This window comes from Pipistrellus hanaki, assembly GCF_964339955.1.
Source record: "Pipistrellus hanaki genome assembly, chromosome: 3".
In the NCBI taxonomy this organism is placed as follows: domain Eukaryota; kingdom Metazoa; phylum Chordata; class Mammalia; order Chiroptera; family Vespertilionidae; genus Pipistrellus; species Pipistrellus hanaki.
The window spans coordinates 188,510,944-188,533,412 of NC_140505.1; the positions used below are offsets into that span (position 1 = coordinate 188,510,944).

The window sequence follows — 22,469 nt, forward strand, 5'->3', positions numbered from 1 at the left end:
ACCTTCGCGGTGGGCAGTTGGCCCCCGCGGAGAGGAACTCCCAGAGGCCCCGTGGAGAGAAGACACACTGGCGCCTTCCTCCCAGGTGTGAGCACCTCCGCTTCCCCTCCTTCCTCCCTGGTGTGAGCACCGCTTCCCCTCCTTCCTCCCGGGTGTGAGCACCTCCGCTTCCCCTCCTTCCTCCCGGGTGTGAGCACCTCCGCTTCCCCTCCTTCCTCCCAGGTGTGAGCACCGTCCGCTTCTCCTCCTTCCTCCCGGGTGTGAGCACCGTCCCGCTTCCCCTGGAGCGGAGCTGCCTGCAGATTGCTCAGGGGCACCTCCTCCCTGTGGACGGGAGAAGTGGTACATGTGTGCTTGGCTGTGGAGATCAGCAGGCTCTGAAGGTTTGACTCGGGTATTTTCTCAGCACAGTGATGTCCGCGCCGCTGGGTTTGTATTCCTTAAAGCTTCTGGAGAGAGTTAGTGACTGTCCCGTGGCATGTTGTCACTGAAGGTGGGCACCGCCTCCCTGCTGCCCCAGTTCGGAGGCGGCACTGTGTGCCCTCAGCTTTGTCACCGGGGCACTCAGCACTGCTGAACCCCGCTGGCCGCGGAGATGCGGCAGATTATTTTATTTTATGCCCGATTTCTCAATTCTTAATGGGTTAATTTACACTCTGCCTCTTTCCAAAAACAGATTCGAAGCACCTGAAAATACAAAAACAGTTAAATAAAATAAAAAAAAGGGCGAGAGGGAAAGCCAGTTGGGGCAACATAAGGTTAATACTTGAAGTCACGCCTTGGGACTCAGCGCTAAAGGTGAGCTCCGGAGGCTGCTCCGGAGGCTGCGGGCACCTTAAGGGGCAGCGGGGGCATCGGTGGTTACGAGCCGCCTGTGGACGCACACGCACCACCTGGAGCACCAGCGCGGCCCTGAGGCTCGGGGGGGTCTCCCCGGCGGCAGGGGGGCTGAGGGGACAGGCTGCGTTGTGTTCCAGCCACAGTTCGCAGGAGCGGGCAGCTCCCCAGGCGCTGGCAGGGCCCGGGGTGACGTGGGGCGCTGTGATTGTGGGTGAGAGCGAAAGGAGACAAGCCCGGGGCAGATGGGTCTGTGGGAGCGCTCCCTCTCAGGCCGGAGTGGAGGCTGTTCGGGCGGAATGAGGAAGTTGGCGGGCGTTTAGGTGCCTGTTGTACACAGCATTCTTCCTGCATAGCTTCGGGATGAGAGCGGGGCAGGCCCGCTCCTGGCATGAGAGGCATGTGGGAACGGGGGCCCGAGGGGACAGCATAGCCCCCCCTCTGGGCACGGCTCGGTCTCTCCCTCCCCACTCCCCCCGCGGGCTGAGTGAATACGTGCCCGCACACACTCTCCCCGGTGTGACAGAGCGACGGCTGTTCCTCCCCCTCCGTCCTCACTGGGCCCCGGCGGCGGCCTGCAGGCACCCTGGCTCCGCGCTCCGTCCGGGACACAGTGCAGCTGTGCCGCTGGCCTGAGGGCAGAGCCAGAGCGCGGACAGCTGGAAAGTGGGTGCGGGCCGCCCTGGGAGGGGAGCACAGTCACACTGCCCCCGGAACTGGGCTCTGCCGGGGCTGCCCTGGGCACGGTGCTCACAGCCCCTCTCCTCAGTTGTCTGTAAACTGGACAGGCCGGTGCTGCCTCAGGGCCAGGCGACACGCTAAGCACGTGAAATGCCGGTGAGGCCGGGCCTGGCGTGCGGGCTCCGTGCCGGCAGCCCCTCCATTTCGTGTGGGAACGAGGAGCTGGCACAGCAGGTACCCCGCCCCTCCGGAAGTCAGTACAGGGTGTCCGCACGGGGCGTCGGGAGGTCAGGGTGCTTTTTTCTGGTTTGTGACAGTTTTGTCGTCTTCCAGAGAAACCGCCCCCAGGACCATCTTCCCGAGGGTCCTGGACATCCTGAAGCGGTCGGCGCGCGCCGTGGAGCTGGCCTGCGGGGAGCCGCCCCGCGTGGAGCACCTGGCCTCCAGCCTGCAGCTCATCACCGAGTGCTTCCGCTGCCTGCGCAACGCCTGCATCGAGTGCTCCGCCAACCAGGACGCCATCCGGTGCGGCTGATGCGCGGGAGGGGCGTGGGCACACGGGGACGGGGGCCCGCATGGAGGGCGGTTAGCCCGGGGTCTTCAGGCGTCTCCCTGGCACTTACGTGTGTGAGGCACTGGTTTCCCACAGCACAGAGGGAACTGCCTTCTGATCACTGACCCCGGACTGCCCACGGCATGTGCAGCCTGGGCCTCGCGTGTCTGAGCTCCCAGTGCTTCCATTCGCTCCAGAGACTTATTAGTGACGGCGCTGGTGTTCGCTTTGGACAGGGAGCAGGTGTTGTAAAGGCCTAAGGTGACCTGTCTTAAGACTCCACTTCTACCGGTTTTATTTATTTATTTATTTTAAATATTTGTATTATTTCATAGAGGAAGGATTAAAGAGAGAGATAGAAACATCCATGATGAGAGAGAATCATTGACCCGCTGCCTCCTGCATGCCCCACACTGGGGATTGAGCCCACAGCCCGGGCCTGTGCCCTGACCAGGAATCAAACTGTGACCTCCTGGTTCATGGGTCAACTGTCACCCCCTGGGCCACGCTGGCCGGTCTGCCTGCTTGGTAACGTGGCTAGAAGCTGAGCAGAAACTGCCCGGCGCTGTGCGCCTTCTTTGACCTGTTGCTCTCTCCTCCCAGCACGGAGCACCTTTCCTCTTTGATTTTATGGAATCTGCTTTTCATGAAAGATTTTCACTTGAGATGAAGGCAGAGCCTCAAAGAGCAAGCTCGCCTTTCTGTCCGGACTGGGTGCAGACGAGCCTCCGGGCCTCCTGTCACTCCGTGACGGGTGCAGGCGGGCTGGGCCCGAGCCACCTGAGGGGCCGCCCGCGCTGCCCAGACAGCTCTGCCACCCGAGGCTTCGCTGTGATGAATGGCTTTTTAAGATAAAAGGAGAGGGAAGAGCCGGGGTTGTTTAACTTCAGTTCTAAACCAGGCCTGCCATCCTCTTGCAGACAAATGGATAGAAACAATTATAACCTTGATAATAGTAGTCAGCATTTAAAAACATAACTACCGCGTTTCCCCGAAAATAAGACATCCTCCAAAAATGAGACCTAGCGCATGTAAAGATAAGACATCCCCTGAAAACAAGACCTAGCGCAACTTCGGGAGAAAAAGTTAATATAAGACACTGTCTTATTTTCGGGGAGACAGGGTAGCTGTGTGCTGGAAGGGGTCCTTTGTCCCTCTCCAGGAGGAGCTCCGGGCGCCGGGGGAGGGAGGGGAGTTAGAGCAGACACTGGCGGGGCTGGTGGGCTGGCCCAGCGCGCGGCAGCCTCTCAGGAGGGAAGCGGCCATTCTGGGCGCCGGCCCTGAGCACCGGGCTTGTAACCACCGGGCTTGTAACCCCCGGGCTTGACTGCATTGCCCTGTGTAACCCTAAGAACAAATTCATCAATGGTATGCTACGGCGCAGCCACAGGCAGCCCACATCCAACGTGATTGCTGCTGGCGGGGCCTGATAGTTATTGGATCGCCTGTGCGATGGCTCCATACGTGAAGAAAAGTAAGAGTGTGCTGCTGCTTCCATCTGCTCATAGAGGAGCTGGGGACTCAGGTTAGGAACCTGTCCGACAGGCAGTCATCACTCCGGCCCGGACCTCCCTCTGACTCCCGACTGCAGCTCAGCTCAGAGCAGCCACCATGACGAGCCCGAGACATCCCTGACCGTGTGTGTGACTGCCGTCCGTGTAACAGCCTGTGTGTGTGACTGCCATCCGTGTAACAGCCTGTGTGTGTGACTGCCGTCCATGTAACAGCCTGTGTGTGTGACTGCCGTCCGTGTAACAGCCTGTGTGTGTGACTGCCATTCGTGTAACAGCCTGTGTATGTGACTGCCGTCCGTGTAACAGCCTGTGTGTGTGACTGCCTGTGTGTGTGACTGCCATCCCTGTAACACCTGTGTGTGTGACTGCCGTCTGTGTAACAGCCTGTGTGTGTGACTGCCGTCCCTGTAACAGCCTGTGTGTGTGACTGCCGTCCCTGTAACAGCCTGTGTGTGTGACTGCCGTCCCTGTAACAGCCTGTGTGTGTGACCGCCGTCCCTGTAACAGCCTGTGTGTGTGACTGCCGTCCGTGTAACAGGCATGGGAGAGCAGTGTTAGACATTGCCCTTAAAGCGGAGAAAATATGGGAAGGGGTGGCACTGGCCCCAGGTGGTTTCAAAATCCAGTTGGGCAAACTCAAGTGTCAAGGCCGTGCTTTAAGCCTCCGCGGCTTGGGTCTGCCCATAGTCCCGCCCTTGGTCATCCTTCCTTCTCTTCAGGATAGCACCTGCTGGCAGCTGAGTGGTTATCAGCCTGCTGCCTACCTGTAGGGTTTTGGGCGTCTGCCTGCCTTTCATTCCATTCTTTCTCTGCGCGTTTTGTCCAAGCTGCAGCACTTCTCCTGTGTAACATCCTCAGTCCTGTGGGCCTCGATGGGTGTCAGGGATTCCCAGCAGGCAGGAGGGGCTGCCCTGGAGCTTCCTGGGTAATGCGTCTGCTGGGCCCGCTGAGGTGACAGGAGGTTCCTTCTGGATGCTCTGGGGAGAACGTCTTCCAGCTTTGAGAAGCTGCCTGCATTTCTGGGCTCGTGGCCTCCTCCCTGCCCCTGCCCCTGCCCCTCCCTCTTCCTCGCATAGCACCCTGTGATTCCGTGGCCCCGCCTGATACTCCAGGACACTGCCCACCCCAGGCCCTTCGTACTCTCCAGGCCCCGTGAGGTCACACTCCCAGGTTTGGGAGCTGATGGGCTGATGGTTCAGTCACAGAAAGCAGCACATTCTGAACTCTTCCTTTGGAAAACATTGTTCTTTCCGCTGGCCATAGGCACTGTCCCCGGCAGGCTCCGCGCTGCTTTTGGATCACGTGACCTGTGGGCTTGGGAATGTCCCTAACTCTGTCTCTTTAACATCACGGTACAGGAACTTGGATACAATCGGCATTGCTGTTGACTTGATTCTTCTTTTTCGGGAACTCCGAGTGGAACAGGAGGCCCTGCTGACAGGTACGCCCAGTGGACTCACGAATTATTTATATATTTGGAAAAGGTTTACAAACTTAACATGGTATTAATCATTCATTCAGGCAAATGCTCTGTGACGGTGCAGAGAGACTTTATTAGTGGTACTAAGAATTATTTAAAAAGTTGTAGCAACTTCCTTTCTTACCTCTGTGGCTGAGCTGGGTTCCTCCCAATTCCCATGGTGGAGTCCTCACCCCAGTATCTCAGATGTGACTGTATTTGGAGACGGAGCCTTTAAGAAGGTTAATGGAGGTAAAGTGAGGTCACGTGTGTGGCCCTGATCCGGAGTGACCGTGTCCTTATGAGTAGAGGACATCAGGGCCGTCCGTGTGAGGACACAGGCGTGAACAGCCATGTGTCAGCCAAGGAGCGAGGCCTCCGGAGCGATGCCCTGCCCACACCTTCCTCTCTCTTCAGCCTCCCGGCCATGAGACAGGCGTTTGGGTTGTTCAAGGCCCCAGTCTGTGTTGGGGTGAGCCTAACAGGGACCCCACACCCTGCCCTCAGGTGCTTCCGTTCCATGGAGGAGAGCCAGATGCTGTCAGACAGAGAGAGAAAGGGGGACAGAATGGCAGGTGAGCGCCGATCGCCAGTGGCAGCTGCTGTGGGACTGGAGGAGAACCACGCCTCTTACATGGAAGGCCAGGAAGCTTCTCTAGGTTTTTGGTTCTTGAACTACTGGCATCAACACTTGTCTTTGAGTGAGGGTTATTATCTTAACCTCATGCTTAAAAAACAGAATTTTAATATATGACGTATTTACGCAGAATTAAAATACTTGATGGCTAAACCCAAGTCACTTAATAAGAAAATTCCAATGTAAATATCTGGCTTTTAAAAAGCTGTAGTTAAAATTCTTTTTAGTAAAGAAGGTATAACATAATTCAACAGATACTTCTTAAAGTGAGAAATCTCCAGCCATACTTGAAATGACTTGATCTATAAGCTGACTTGCATACAGTTCTTAAAGCCTACACTTACATGAGTGAGCACCCTCCCCTTCGTGAGGGTGTCATGCGCCGTGGCCAGTGGGCAGAGAACGGAGGTCCCGGTCTGTACGGACAAGAGGCTGAGGCGCGCAGTGAGCTGGGCTAACTCCGCGGCTACATATGCCGCCTGGCTTGTCTCAGCTTCATTCTAGTCTGTGATTTATCAGTGTTTTTATCTAAAGCTCATTTGTTAAAATTCCTGCATTTCCTGTTCGATTTTGAATTCTTCCTTTGGGCATGGTTTTGAATTAAGTTAAGAATTTCCAGAGTGGTTGCTCTCAGTGTTTTAAACAGCACGAATGTTTCACATATCCTCAAGAAATGGGCAGGCTGTGGGGTGTGGCTGTGGCTTGCCTTTGAGATGTTACAGAGTTCTGTTGGTTGCTCTGTTTTTTTCATAAAACAGGAGCCCCGGTGCTCGTGGGGGTCTCAGCACGGCAGTCAGAGACGGTTCTCTGTCTCCCGGGAAGGGCAGCCGCTTTGGAAGTCTGGCCTGTGGTTCAGGGAGCGGTCAGGAGGCGCTGAGCTCTGTGATGGCTGGGAGATGCAAGCGAGGTGGGCAGTGTGGCCCTGGCATCCCGCGAGCTGTGGTGGCAGCAGTTTTCTCCCGGGACGCTGTGCCCGAAATAAGGCGCTGCAGGAAGTGCCCTGGGAGCAGACGCTGCGATTAAACGGCCATCAGCCGGCCCAGGCCTCCCTCCACACGCAGATCTCTGCCCTGAAATTAGCCCTCGCCGCCTCTTCAGCTGTTCGCTGTTCTCGTTTCCATCCGAGTGTAACGTGCCCCCGTTTCCCATCTCCTGATCTCCCCAGTCTCCTAGTCCGTATCCCTTCCTCTGCTCTCCCACACCTGCTGCGGATCGCTTTTCATTGTCTATAACAAATCCTTCTCGGAGGATCCATTTTCTCTTCACGGAAGCCAGCGGATGATCTATCAACAGATTTAAAGGAGGCGATTTGTGAGACTTTAGGAACTGGTTTGGAATGGATGGGGACATTGGTTGTTTGGTTTGGGCTTGCTGCTCACTGATACCCACAGGCTGGAGAGACGGGATCTTCACAGACCTGTCTGTGAGAGGTCTGAGAGCTGGCCACAGTGGAGGTAGCTGCAGTTGTATCAACTTAAGTACTTTCTTGGTGACATGACAGAAGAGAAAAATAACCACTGAGCTGAGTGGCCTTAGTGCATTCGCAGGGCTGTACATGTGCTACTCTACCCGAAAACATGTGTATGACCCCAAAGGCAGCCCCGGGCCCTCTGAGCAGCTGTGGTCCATCTCCTACTCCCTGAGCCCCTGGCCCCCCATTCTGCATTTAGTCTGTGGCTTCACCTGTTCTGGATATCTCCCACAAATGGAATCGTACAATTATGGGATCTTTTGTGTTTGGCTTTTTTTCTCAGCATACTTTTTTTTGAGGTTCATTCATAGTGCAGCATGTATCAGAACTTTATCTTTTTATGCCTGAATAATTCCATTGAATGCTCAGATCACATTTTCTTTAGCCATTCATTCATTCATTGATGACTGTTTGTGTTGTTTCCACCATTTCACTGTTGTGCCACTTATAAATACATGCATGTATATGTACTTGTCTGAGTTCCTGCCTCCAATTCCTTTGGGTATATTAGGAGTGGAATTGCTGGGTTGATTTTATTTAAACTAGAGGCCCAGTGCACAAAATTCATGATAGATAGGATCCCTAGGCCTGACCAGTGATCAGGGGCGACCAGTGGGGCAATTGGGGGGTCCCCGCTGGCACCCACCTTGGTTGGCCTGGAGCCGCCCACTCGCCAGCCCCATCCCCTGCTGCTGTTTGGGGCCTGCAGGCTGGGGGCAGCTCCTGTGTTGAGTGCCTGCCCCCTGGGGGTCAGTGCGCATCATAGCAACTAGTCGTTCCGCTGTTTGGTCAATTTGCATATTAAGCTTTTATTATATAGGATTTTTAAGGAACTGCCAGACTTTTTCTACAGCAGCTGAGCCATTTTACACTTTCTGCAATGATGTTCAAGGTCCTAGTTTCTCCACATTCTGGCCAAAATTTCTTTTCTTTAGATTGTAATCATCCTGTGGCTAAGAAATGGTCCTCATTGTGGTTTTGATTTGCATTTCTCTAAGATTAATGATGTGAAATATCTTATGTGCTTGTTGGTCCTCATTGTGGTTTTGATTTGCATTTCTCTAAGATTAATGATGTGAAATACCTTTTGTGCTTGTTGGCTGTCAGTCTTCTTTGGGGAAATGTCTCTTCGAGCCCTTAGCCCAGGTTTTATTGGGTTGCCTTTTTTTTTTTTTTTTTTTTTGTCAAATTATAGGAGTTACTTATATATCACAGATACTACCGTGTTTCTCCGAAAATAAGACATCCTCCGAAAATAAGACCTACTCACAGGTTTCCTTCTGAGTAAAATATAAGGCATCCCCCGAAAATAAGCCCTCCCCCCTTAGGCTACACACGAGAGATTTGGTCCACTGATTCTGAAAGAAATGGAGTCACAAGAAATTCACCAGGAAACTCAGGAATTGGATTGTTATGATTATGTTCCAGAAGATGATGACATGATTGTCATTGAATAAATGAGTAAATTCTTGATACTGTAGGATTCACAGTTTGTCTGGTTTGTGTTGACAACTACCGTACTACCGTACCGTATACAGGTAATAAATTTCCTTTATTTTCATTTAACAATAAATGTGTACCGTATTCTTCTTCATGGAAAAAGAAAACATCCCCTGAAAATAAGATCTAGTGCATCTTTGGGAGCAAAAATTAGTATAAGACACTGTTGTATTTTCAGGGAAATAGGGTAGAAATGGTGTGGAATTTTGGGGAGAATTGCCATGTTAACGATAGTGTCTTCCAGCCTGTGAGTATGGAACATGTGCTGTTTTAGGTCTTTAATATTGTAGTTGTATCCATTTCAAGCAGACAATTTACGCTTGTAGGCCAAGTTGCAAGGATATTAGAGGCAAAGAGGAAAGCAAGCTGAGTTTTCTCGCTCTTCCTGAGAAAAGGCAGCTACCAATATTACTGAATTTTATCCCAAGTAATTTCATTCAAGAATGAAGTTTGTATTCAACAATGAAACTTTAAAAGTATTTATGCAATAGTATGTTAGTTCAAACCTAATGCAAATCTTTTAAAAGGTGTTCTGGTTGCTAATAAAGTTCTTACACTATTTTTTGACTATTTCTTTGTGAGAACCTTATGCGTGGTAGGATTTTAGCAGGGTGTCTGTGCCAGTTTTGTAACCACTTTTGAGGTAAGAACTATAATTACATTGTCAAAATAATATTTAGAGTATTATTTTCAGAGAATAATTACAGTGGTGTGACGAATATATTATGCTCATCAAATTTTGTGTAAACACAAGCATGAGTTATTTTAATTGAGTTATTGGTGTTATTTTTGGCTTTTATTCTTTTCTAATCTGTAAAAATAATGTTGGGATTTTTGAGGGACTCGGTAACATTTGCAGTATTTACATAAAGATCACTTGGTAAGCTGTTTGGTAAAGTAAACTGTCATTTGTCCGTGTCTGGAGCTCTGTTCGGTCTCCGGGCCGTCTGTAAACCCTGCCTTCCCGGACTGAGTTCTGTTCACACGCTCGGCTCCGGCTCCCGGTGGCTTGTTGGGTCAGTTGGCTTTCGGACCAGCTTACGTTGTTGCCCTATTTAATGTGTTCACTTTCACAAAGTTTGAGTGTCCATATTCTAGAACACTCAGGAGGAATATGCCGTTTAAGTTATAACTTATCTTAAGGTTAAAAATGAAGAGTTTTTTTTTATTATAAGCATTTTATAATTTTGTTATAGAGTAATTCTAAGAAGTTCCGGAAAGTGGAAAGAAAACTAATGATCTTATGCAGGCTACATGAGACAACCCGGGCTGGTTCCCGGCATTCTCAGGCGGCGGGCGGCAGGGCGTGTGCCGCTCCGGACCTGCGTGCTGCCGTGACGGTCACAGCAGGCGAATTCGGCTTCGAGGTTTCTGGCTCACCGTTTCCACGGGCCACTGTGTACGTGTCAGTGTTTTGATTTCTGGCCACGGGTTTGCACTTCTCTTTGAACCCCGGCGGTTGGGGAGTGTGAGTGAGTGAGTGGTGTGGCCGTTACTCACCTCGCCTTCCACCCTGCCAGCGCCCTGCCGCGGCGGCTGGAGCCGGAGCCAGGTGCGGCCAGGGTTCGGGCCGCAGGGTGAGAAGGGAAGGCCCAGGCCGGCCCGGGGTCCGAGGTCAGAGGATGCAGCTCGGGCTGGCGTGGCAGGCAGCTCCTCTCTTCTGGCAAAGCAGAGCTCTAGAAAGCGGAGGGCTTTGGGGTTCGCTGCCCTGGGCCCGTCTCCTGGTTGATGCCTGGGGGGTTCCTTTAACGCAGCAAACTCTCCCCCCTCCGATTCTCGGGGGCCTGTGGCCTCTGGGCAGCCGCAGCTCCCGTCCCAGCAGGGCAGCTCCTGTCCGAGTGAGCCCGGACCCTGGAACTGCGGTTTCCTCTGCGGAAAGGGGGAGGCTCTTAGTACCCCCCATGTCAGTTGTCAGGGTGCAGGGAGGGGTCCGACTGGGCCCGCTTTCAAGTGCTCCTGGGACGGGCTGTGTGGACAGGCTGGCTGTCACCTGTGCGGGAGCTTGTCACCAGGAAACACTCAGGAGCCCGGAGGAAATTCTGTCCCCCCGCCCCCTGTGCCTCTGTCGCCAAGGCTGGCCGTGCCCCCGCCAGGGGAGGCGTCGAAGGCCCAGTGTTTCTCCCGCTGAGCGGGCGCCGGAGGCACTGGTGCCGGTACCCACTCACAAACACGGCGCCCGCAGCCGGGGAGCAGGCTCCTGGGAGCTGGGGTGCGGGGGCTCCTGTGGCCTCAGGCCCGCGCTGTGCGGGGTTCCTGCCGGCCTTCCCCGCCGTGGGGAGGGGAGAGCCTCGTGCTTCCCCGGGCGAGCACTGCTCCGTGCGCCGTGTGTGTTTGCCTTGGGCTGTCCTGTCCGGCTTCAGTAAGTGTGTTTTGAGTTCTGGTTTGGGGCCTGTGTTTCTATGGGTTTTCTGTCCTTTTGAATGCTTCCTAAGAGCCCGTTATGTGCTCTGTACACGACGCTGCTTCAGTTGTGTTCCGCATCTCTTTCTATTTTAGGGCTTGTTTTCTTTGTTGTTTTGAGGTGTCTTGAGGAAAAAATGTTATTAAGTTTGATGCAGTCTATTATATAAGTTTGATGCAGTCTATTAATATTTTCCTTTATGGATATTATTTATGTTTGGTTTTTAAAATCTTTCTTAACTGTTATTGTTTGTAAAACCTTCCTATTTGGGCTTTTTTGCACGTAGGTTAGTACCTGGAGTGGATGCTCTGTGTTGGGTTCTTTGGTCCTGGAGCCAGCTGTCCCCGTGTCATTGTAGGAAAGACTGTCTCTCCCCGTCCCCTGCCGTCACATCCCTGTTCAGTCCCACGTCAGCGTAGGCTTGCGTCTTCCGGACCCGTTCTGTCCTATCGCTGTGTCCCCTCTGGCCAGACCCTGGCCCACCGCCGGCTGGCTGTTCGGTGAAGACAAGTGTGCTTCCGCCCTTTGTGTCATCACCCAGCCTTTAGAATCGTGTTGTCACATTACATAGACACAGAATTACACTTACACTTACACATACACACCTGTGGTGATTCAGCCCGGAATTGTATATTCTTTCTAGTCCTATAGTCTGTGAACATGGTATAACCATAGTTCCACTTTCATATTTTCTCTCCAGATTAGAAATGGCATTTCAGCCGGCACCGGTTTGGCTCAGTGGATAGAGCATCGGTCTGCGGACTGAAAGGTCCCAGGTTCGATTCCGGTCAAGGGCATGTACCTTGGTTGCGGGCACATCCCCAGTACGGGGGTGTGCAAGAGGCAGCTGGTCGATGATTCTCTCTTATCGATGTTTCTGACTTTCTATCCCTCTCTCTTCCTCTCTGTGAAAAATCAATAAAATATATTTTAAAAAAAGAAAGAAATGGCATTTCACCTCTGGGTAAAGTGACAGTTCGGTTTCTCCTCTTCACTCCGTGGCCTCCATGCCTCGGTCTCGCTGACAGATCTCAGGGCGGCGTTGACAGGAGCGGGAACAGCAGGCTGGCACTCGCTCCCTCCAGAAGGAGTGCCTTTGTCTGCAGCGCAGTTAATTATAGCGTGTGCCTGGGCTTTTGTTGACACCCATTTTTAGGTTAAAGAAGGCCCCTCTATCCTTTGGTGCCCAGGAGGGGTTTTGTTTTGTTTTAAATTATGAGTGGGTGTTAAATTTCATCCAATCTGTTGTCCTCAGTATCTGAGATGATCAGATGATTTTGTCTTTCACAGTTAACGTGGTCAGTTATAAACTTGGATTTCTAATGTTAAAGCAGCCTTTAAGGCAGGAATACATGTCGGTCATGTGACATGTTTCTGGAGCCCTTTGGTCAGCCCCGGGTGTTGGTTCCCTTGTTGATACTGTCCTCGTTCTGATGGGGTCGCAGTTCCGCTGGCTCAGAAGGCTGGCGTGGAGCCTCCGCCCGCTTTCTGTAAGCGTTCTCCGAAGAGCTGTGTGGACTGGAATTGCTCTCTCCTTGAATGTGAACTGGCCACAGTCTGGTCTGGGGTTTTCTTTTTGGGAAAATATTTGACTACTGATTCAGTTTCCTTAATGGTTAGAGGACTCTTCAGGTTTTTCCTGAATATTTTACAGAATTTCTTACAGAGTCAGTTTTTGTTAGTTATGTTCTCGGGTTTTGGTTATGTTATTTACATTTTCAAATACTTTGGCCAAATATTATTTAAGATATTCAGATATTATTTGTAATAATCTTATAATTTTCTTTTTTTTATGTTGCAAGATCTATGGCAGCATCCTCCTTTTTTATTTTATTTTTTAATATGTTTTATTGATTTTTTACAGAGAGGAAGGGAGAGAGATAGAGAGTTAGAAACATCGATGAGAGAGAAACATCGACCAGCTGCCTCTTGCACACTCCCTACCGGGGACGTGCCCGCAACCAATGATGCCCTTGACCGGAATCGAACCTGGGACCTTTCAGTCCGCAGACCGATGCTCTACCACTGAGCCAAACCAGCTACGGCTGCATCGTCCTTTTCATTTCTGAAAAGTTTCCTCTGTTATCTGTGCCCTTTCTCTCTTTTGATCAGTCTTCCCAAAGGCTGGTCAGCATTGAGCTTCCTGATGAAGTCAGTTTTGGGTTTGTTGATATTCTCTTCTTTTTTATTGTTTTCAATTTTAGTAATTTCTTTCTCTTCATCTTTAATTTTCTTCATTTTGGGGTGTTATTTTGCTATTTTCTAGTTTCTGGAGAAGAATGCTTACTTGGCTTATTTATCTTCATTGCTTATCTTTCCCAGCGTATGCATTTTAAAGCTACAAATTGCCCTTCTCCATTTTAGTTGCATCTTAAAAGTTTTAGTGTGTAGTATTTTTGTTAACATTCTGTTTCAAATATTTTATTTGTATTATGATTTCTTTTTTGTCCCTATGGGTTATTTAGAACTATCTCTCTTAGTTTTAAACTATGAGATGTTTTAATTCTTTGGGGGTTTTATTTTTAGTTTACAGTGAGCATTGTCCATGTATTAGTTCTTTAAATGTGTTGAGGTTGTCATTTCCTGTTATCTGTTGGAACAGGGGTCTTCAAACTACGGCCCGCAGAGGAGTCTGATCCGGCCCACCAGGTTTTTTGGGCAGTGAGCGCAGCCGAGGTGTTACAGTAGGAATTAGTAGTTCATATAGTCCGGCCCTCCAGCTCTCTGAGGGACCGTGATCTGGCCCCCACTTTAAAAAGTTTGAGGACCCCTGTGTTGGAATATTGTCTTCCAGCATGCAGATATCCTTGGGAAGACTACATATGCTGCAGATTTTTAAATTCCCTTTTTATTAATTAAATTCGTATATAACTACGAAGTAGTTTAGGAGCTTCGGATAAGCTTGAGGTAACACTCAGACCATATTGGGTTGCTGGAATCACAGGGGTTCATCCAGAATTGATTCTTTATAATTAATTGTGTGACTTGATCAAGTTACTGATAACTTGTGGGGGTCTTGGTTTCTTGTGCTCTCTAATGAGTATAAACATACCTGTCTCAACAGTAAGATTCTTATAAGGATTTACACATCAAATACTCAAGGGTTCCATTGAGAGTCTGACTATAGACCCAAACATGTCTTAATTTGAATTTTGAAAATCTGACTTTTTAAGCCGTTTGTCACGTGTATATTATGTGCAGGTAGAGAGGGTGGCCAGGTGAGCATTTAGTGAGCTCACAGCTCATACCTACAGTACTCTGTCAGCACCATCCGCTGGTGAGGACATGCATCTGAGAAAGTTGAGTAACTTGTGCAGGCTCACACTGAGAGTTGGGAATCGAACTCGGGCCGTCTTTTTTCGTGTGTCACTAAATAGTTTTATTTACTGTTATTCTTTCTTTTAAATAAAGTTTTATCTTTCAGAGCAGTTTTAGGTCCACAGCAGAATAGAGAAGGTACAGAGATTTCTCATGTGTTTCTTGCCCCCGCACTTGCACAGCCTTTTCCACCACCGTCTGGCACCAGAGTCGTTGTTCATTTGTTACAGTTGATGAGCTTCTAGTGACATATCATGTCACCCGGAGTCTGGAGTCCAAGGTTTACTTTCGGTTCGCTCTGGGTGCAGTACATTCTGTGGGTGGGGACAAATGTGTCATGATATGTACCCACCACTGTCCTATATAATAAAGAGGTAATATGCAAATTGACCATCATACCCTCACAAGATGACTGCCAACGACCAGGCCAGCAGGGGGGGTTAGTGAGGGACGATCAGAGACTGAACAAGCAGGCTGTGTGGGGCAACCAGGCCATCGGGGTTAGTGAAGGACGACCAAATGACTGAACAGCAGGCTGCTTGGGATGACCAGGCTGGCGGGTGGGCCATGAGGGGTGACCAGGCCAGCAGGGGGGCAGTTGGAGGTGACCAGGCCAGCAGGGGGGATAGTTGGAGGTGACCAGGCCAGCAGGGGGCATAGTTAGGGGTGACCAGGCTGGCAGGGGGGGTGAGGGCAGTTGGGGGTAACTCAGCAAGCAGGAGGGGGGCCAGGCCGCCCAGGGGGTAGTTAGGATCGGACCTAAACCGGCAGTCGGACATCCCCCAAGGGGTCCCGGATTGGAAAGGGTGCAGGTTGGGCTGAGGAGACCCCCTCCCCCATCCTTCCGTGCATGAATTTCGTGCACCGGGCCTTTAGTGGTGTGATAAAGGACAGTGTCACTGCCCTGAAGTTCTCTATTTCCCACCTACTCCTCCCTCCCTCCCTGAGCCCCTGGCAACCGCTGATCATTTCACCGTGTTCATCGTTTTGCCTTTTCCGGAACGTGATGTAGTTGGAAACATACACGATGCATGTATGGGCTTCGTCATGGAGTCACATGCAGTGATGTTTCCTCGGCCCGATAGTTCATTCCTTTTTAGCTCTCATGCTGTTCCACTGTCGGATGGAACATTGCTCATCAGGTCACCTATGAAGATACCTGGGCAGCTTCCCAGTCGGGCAGTTACAGAGAAAGCTGCTATAAACATTGGTGTGCAGGCTTTGTGGGACGTAAGCTTTCAGTTCCCTTAGGCCAATGCCGAGGAGCAGATTGCTGGATCGCATGCTAAGAGTATGTTTCGTTTAGTAAGAAATCACCAAACGGTCCCCAAGCGGTTGCACCGTGTACATCTCCCCAGCACCGAAGGAGTGCCTGCTGCTCCATCCTCACCAGCACCGTCGTCAGCATTCTAGACTTTGTGCGGCATTCTGCACTTTTATTTGATAAAATATTCAAACTCATCAGCAAGGTTGTCAATAAACCATGTTCATTTCTTTTAAACATACTGATGTTTTTGTTTGTATTACAATTGCCCAATTTAATGTGGATTTTTCTCTATATTTTGCCAATCTTTCTTTTACTTACATATTTGAGGCCATGTTATTAGGTCATTTCGATTTAAAATTGTTATATCTTCCTGGTGAATTAACTCATTCTGAAATGACTTAATAAAAATCTTCAGTAATGCTTTTTGCCTTAAGCATTAGCCTTAAGGTTTATTATGTCTGATTTTATATGGTCTGTGATGTTCTTTAGGATGGTATTTGCCTAGTGTATCTTTTTCTTTTTTCTTTTTTTACTATGCTTTATAAAAACTCTAGTCTAAGAATAGCTTTTAAAAAATTGGAGCACATATCCCATAGTTAATTTAATTACAGGTGTATGTGTTTATATTTATAATCTTTTCCAGAAGTTAGTTAACTTTGTATAGCAATTGTTTTGATAAGGCATTTAATGTTAGGGTCATGTGCCGTTTCCTGGGCCAGAGACCTTCATAGTTAAAAGAAGCTAACAGAAACTTCTTATGTAAAAACGTTGGGAATATTTCTTATTACGATGAATTTATTCATTATGTTAAAATTTTTAAAAATCATACATCTTCTTCACTCTCAAATCCTCAGCTTTCCGCTGTGGCCTGCAGTTCTTAGGCAACATCGCCTCACGGAATGAAGCGTCCCAGGCCATCGTGTGGGTGCATGCTTTCCCGGAACTCTTCCTGTGAGTATATTGCTGAGTTTTTCTAATTTCTGAGAAAATTGTGGTTATATCATTCCATTTACATGAAGCTCGAAAGCAGGAAAAACGAACCTTTGCTCATAGAAATGAGGATAGTGGTTTGGGTTCATTATCCTCATTTGAACCGAGCCAGTCTCTGGGCTTTGCAGACGTTCTGCATCCTCATCGGGCAGCTGCGTGGCTGTATTCATTCCGTCTAAAATTTTGATTTGTGTCTTGTTGTATGTCAGTTTCACTTTAAGAAATTAAAAGTTTGGTTAAAATGAGAAATACTGTCCTTAGCGGATACTGTAATTTACAAGAAAAGGCCATAAAACACTGAGCTGTGGGCAGCGGGTCATCGCTCATGTGTGCACTGAGCACTTCCTGTGTGCGCGGCCAGGCTGGCCGGGGTGGAGAAGGCAGTGTGGACTCCGCCCGCCCCCAGCGTGGTCGGGTACTTTTCTGGGTGACCTCCTCTGCGTGAGCAGCTCCGCTAGTTCACCACAGTGGACGTTGTACAAAGGGGAGCAGTGCGGGAGGAAGGGAGAGGAGGGGCATGCTGGGAGTCGGCCTGGTCCTCATCCCGGCTGTGCTGCTCTGAGGGGGTGACTTCGGGGTGGGACACGGAAGCGGAACAGCTGCTGTTCCCGTGCCCCGAGCTGCTCTGTGCCCGGCCCCGGGGCACGTCTGTCCGTGTTTGGGCAGATGCGGGAACTGGAGCTCAGCCCTGAGAGACGTAACCCCCTCGCTGCCTAAATCCTTCCCTAGCTGCGTACGTGTTTCTGCATCACTTGTAGAGTTATGGTGCCCTGAGTATAACTGTCACTCAAAGATAAGTAGAGTAGAAGGCATATATATCTCTTATCTGTATGATTAATAATAATTGAGCTTAGGTGGAAGGAAAGAATTGTGGGACTCATGTTACAGAAGTATAATGCTAATAATTTCTCCAGAAGAGTCTTATAAAGTTTAAATGAAAAAATAAAATTCTGCCACATGCATGACCCATGACGTAATTGACGAGAGCGAAATTGAGACCTTCCTAGGATCCGGCCGATGATCCAGGGCGTACAGTGGGCTCTGGATCCACATTTCATTTCTTGCCGTAGACACCTTTCCCTTAGACCACATGTGTCAAACACAAGGCCCCCAGGCCAAATCCAGCCCGCCAGGCCTTGCAATGTGGCCCGCACCGCGCTGTCATCACTGCACTCCGCTGTCAGTTTATGACATTGTCAGTTTATGACTGTTCAGTAAACCATTCGGCCCGCGATTTAGGCTGGATTTTAGATTTTGGCCCCTTCTCTGATTGAGTTCGACACCCCTACCTTAGACAGTGTGTTCTTCATGGCCGCTAATGGATACTTAAGTTGAGACTAATTTTACATTGGCCTTTTCTGCAGTAAATAATGTACTTGTTTCAAAGTGTTGTAATTCTTTATTAAATTCTTAAAAATTCAGTATGTACTGAATTTGTTATTGAGATTGTTGCTTTTTTTAAATATATTTTATTGATTTTTCACAGAGAGGAAGGGAGAGAGATAGAGGGCTAGAAACGTCGATGAGAGAGAAACATCGACCAGCTGCCTCTTGCACACCCCCCATCGGGGATGTGCCCGCAACCAAGGTACGTGCCCTTGACTGAAATCAAACCCGGGACCTTTCAGTCCGCAGACTGATGCTCTACCGCTGAGCCAAACCGGCTTCGGCTGTTATTGAGATTGTTATTGTTTATTTGCTCAATCGTATTTTATCATGTTAAATTGGGCTAACACTTTCATTTCTTTATTTGGAAGGTCTTGCTTAAATCATCCAGACAAAAAAATTGTTGCCTACTGTTCAATGATTTTGTTCACATCCCTTAATTCTGAAAGAATGAAAGAACTGGAAGAAAACCTCAATATTGCAATCGATGTCATAGAAATTCACCAAAAGCAGCCTGAATCAGAATGGCCGTGAGTATCATTTTAGGAATTAGATTGCTTAGGAACATTCTGACAGATCACTTTCCAAATAGAGATTTTAAGTAAAAATTTGAATTACAGTAATTGGACAGTAAGTTAAAATGACACGTGTTGACAAAAGAAGAGAAGTTCCTCAGCAGCCGCCGGAGGCTTTGTGAGAGGGGAGTGAGGTTTGAGCAGGTCCTTGAGGGGTGGCAAGTTTTTAAGGGGTGAGGAGGGTGAGGGCACTCAGTCTGTGAAGCAACGCCACGTGCAAACGGCAGCTGCTGCGGAGCGTGTGGTCAGATGGCTGTGCTGCAGCGGGTGCTCCCTGGAAGGTCAGAGGCCAGGACGGGCCCTGTGGGCAGCGCTCAGAGAGACTCACTGTCCTGTCACACTGGTGGTCGGTGAGCACGCTCACTGTCATTTCATTCAGTTAAATATACAGAGGCTTGTTTCATGGCCCACGCCGGGCCTGTCGTGAAGGATGCTCCGTGTTTGAGAAGAGCACGCGTCGTTTCTGATGGAGTTGGCACAGCGCTCCGCTAGGTCTGGTGGCTCAGTGTTCTGTCTGCTGCGCCCTGACTGTCTGCTGTGTGTTACTCATTACTGAAGGATTGCTGCTTCTCCTCAGTTCTGTCTGGTGTGCTTCACTCACTCAGCCTGTGGCGGCAGGTCCATAATTGCTATAAAGTCTGTAATTGCTATGTCTTCTGAGGAATGGGCTCTTGCATCATCATAAACTCATCAGACATTTCGTTGTTTTTCTTTATTAGTGTCCTGCTTTCTTTAAAATCTTCTGTTTTCCACAAAGCGGATCAGTTTGTCTTGGGCCGTAGCCTCGAGCTGCCAGCCATCCCACTTGCATTTCCCAAGCATGAACTTTCCCAGTTTGGCCTCTTTAAGTATGAACATTACTGTTCTGTTGAAGGTGTACGGCATTGTAAAATAATTTCTATGTATGGGCAGTTATTTTATTTGCATTGCCACTTGCACACAAACAGAAGTTGGTTCATGGACAATTGTTATCGTGCTGGACTTCGAAAAGCTCCCTCAGTCACGCAGGTGTTTTCACATGACAGGGAATCACTAGTCAGGTTATTAAGAGACATTTTCTGTAGTCTAATTCTGTTTCATCTGGTAAGTATCTTGGATCTATATTTTATGTAAATATTTTTAAATATATTTTTTATTGATTTTAGAGAGGAAGGGAGGAGAAAGAGAGGGAGGGAGGGAGGGAGGGAGGGAGAGAGAGAGAGAGAGAGAGAGAGAGAGAGAGAGAGAGAGAGAGAGAGAAATATGGATCGGCTGCCCTCCTGCGTGCTCCCATGGAGGATGGAGCCTGCAACCCTGGCATGACCTGAATCAAACCAGTGACTTCTTGGTGCATGGGACGACACTCAACCGGTTGAGCCCCACTGACCAGGGCAATCTACATTTTAACCATCTGTAATTTTTTAGCAGCATGGAATAAAGGGAAAAGGATGGTAAATGGCAGAATGTAAGATCTACTTCAGGACAGTTCCAGTTAGAGTTATGAAAGGTCACTAGCGGGGCTGAGACAAGGAGGGTGGGCAGTGGTAGCTAGCTGTCTGCTGTACGGTCTCTGACTGACGTGAGCGGAACTCTGTATTCGGTAAACGAAACGGGGCACAGGTACCCAGAGATGTCCAGCAGGATGGCTACTTTCACCGCTCAGTATGAGCCCAGCCCTGGGTGTTAGAGAAAAAACTCCTTTTTGTCCTCTCACCTCGCAGCATGCGAGAACATCCACAGGCAGGAACTCGCCCAGTTTGGGCCTCTTGAGCACGATTGTCGCTGTTGTATTGAAGTTATACCTAATTTTAAAATTCTGAGAGTGATGTTTTACAGGGAGCACAAAAGGACATGCGTTAGAACTCATAGGCTTAGTGTCTTCTCTTGGGAAAGGACAAATGTGCGGTTTCAGTAATGGGGGCCTTTTTGTTTGGGTTCACACGGGAGCGGAGGGAAGAGGCCTCGGCTGGCACTCCCCGTTGAGTGAGTGGGACAGTGATCGTTACTGCTGCGTGGCGGGCTCCTCCAGCAGTGCTGCTTTCTCTGCTTGTTGGTGTGAAAGATGTGCTTCTGCTCAGACAGCCCTGGAGGAGTCAGTCCAGGCTTGAAGCTTGGCCTTTGAATCTATCTGGACCTGACAGCCCACCAATGTGCGTTACTACCGCGTTTCCCCGAAAATAAGACATCCTCCGAAAATAAGACCTAGCGCATGGAAAGATAAGACATCCCCTGAGAATAAGACCTAACGCAACTTTGGGAGAAAAAATAATTATAAGACACTGTCTTATTTTCGGGGAAACAGGGTAGTGGGGGGAGGGGGTCAGGATGGCACTGCGGAGTGGAGAGCGTGGGGCGGCCACGGGCTGCCCTGTGCTGAGGGGTGCAGTGTGTCGGGTCTTGTTTTCCTGTTGCTGCCATCCTGGGAATTATTTTGCCCCCGCGGACAGATGAGAGCCTGAGGCTCACGCAGGTGCGTGTCGGCCCGCACTTCCTGGCTGTGCCAGCGCCATTGGGAGGACAGCTCGGGAGGAGGCCGAGTTGAAAGGTGAGTGATGAGCTCTCCAGCTTGGCCTCTTTCAGAACAAACTTTCTCTTTCTGTTGACCCTGCGGTGTCACCACAAACATGAATTTATAACTGAGAGTGGAGGGTTACTTTTGGGTCATATTTGGGTTATCTAGTTGATTTATTTTGCATGACAGAGTTTCACTCCCAGATTGCTATCTCCTTTGCTCAAGGGATGTTTCTTGCCTTTCGGACATAAATTTCACTATTTCCTTCGCTATAAAGCTATTAGGGAGATAAATGTAATATCTTCCCCGTCGAGGTTGGACTCCGCTGCCCCTCTTCTGTTCTCCTGCGCACTCTCCTCTCAGCGGTGCCCCTGTCCGGGAGGCCGGGAGCACCTTCGGCAGGGCGCTGCGCTGTGGGTTCTGGCAGCCTGGATGACCCTGGCCTGGCACAGGCCTGAGCCTGGTCCTGAGGCTTCTGAGTCCAGCTCAGATGGCAGTGCGCAGAGAGAACTCACCGCCTGTACCCGGGACCGCCCTGGAGTCTCCGGCTTTGTAGGCACAGTGGGCGCGGGGCTGCAGACCGGCGGTGCGGGCCCGTTGTCTCCCCTTCCTCTGCCCTGTCACTCTCAGGCGCCATGCCGCCCGCATTGCAAGCGCCTGTTCTTTATTGGCCCGAAGATGGCATGGCCCATGGCCATCTTCAGCCGCCTTCTCTGTCATGCTCATTCCCGGGCGACCTTGCCTAGTGCCACAGCTTAAGATTCCTTTTTGAGTTGATATTTTCCAAATGTACGTGTCTGGCCTTGACCTCTGGCCAGAGCTCCTTCCCCTGGCTTGCCTGTAGCGACGTCTCACACCCACGGAGACCTCAGTCCCTCCCTCGGAGCTGCCAGGGCTCCCGTCTTCACTGGTTCTGGGACCCCCTTCCCTTTTCACCTCGTGCTGAGGTGCTGAGGCCGAACCTGAGCGTTGGTCTTGCCTCTCTTCCTGTCCCCGCTGCACGCACCGGCCCTCTGCCAAGGTCCCTGCTTCACAGCCTCTGCTCGGCAGCGCCTCCTGGAGACAGCGGCTGTGGGACCTGCTCTCGCTTCCTGCCACCGGCCACACCAGGGGCTTCGGGAGGCCCTCCGGGGCTCCAGCTCCAGGAGCCGTGGGAGTAGCTGCCGTGTCCGCTCCGGCTGAGCTCATGTACTTCCGGTCGTTTTATCTCCCCGCTCCTTCCCGCTGCTCTCTGCTTCTCTGAACTGCCTGAGTTTGTTCTCTCCTGAATCCTGACACCTGCCCTCCCTCTGTGCTCCTCCCCTGAGTGGCGTGCTCCTCCTCTGAGTGGCGTGCTCCTCCCCTGCGTGGAGTGGCAGGGCCCGAGTTTATAAATATTCCTCAGCACAC

At 50.2% G+C, this 22,469-nt stretch overlaps 1 protein-coding gene across 1 annotated transcript in view; it reads left to right on the forward strand.

Annotated features, from left to right (window-relative positions):
• The window catches only part of ATXN10 (ataxin 10), a 111,916-nt gene that overhangs the window by 21,233 nt on the left and 68,214 nt on the right, over window positions 1-22,469 (forward strand). The window contains exons 2-5 of the mRNA XM_084878145.1: window positions 1,852-2,043; window positions 4,944-5,026; window positions 16,493-16,589; window positions 18,386-18,544. Coding sequence (XP_084734271.1) covers window positions 1,852-2,043; window positions 4,944-5,026; window positions 16,493-16,589; window positions 18,386-18,544 — 531 coding nt within the window. The remainder of the gene's footprint in view (window positions 1-1,851; window positions 2,044-4,943; window positions 5,027-16,492; window positions 16,590-18,385; window positions 18,545-22,469) is intronic.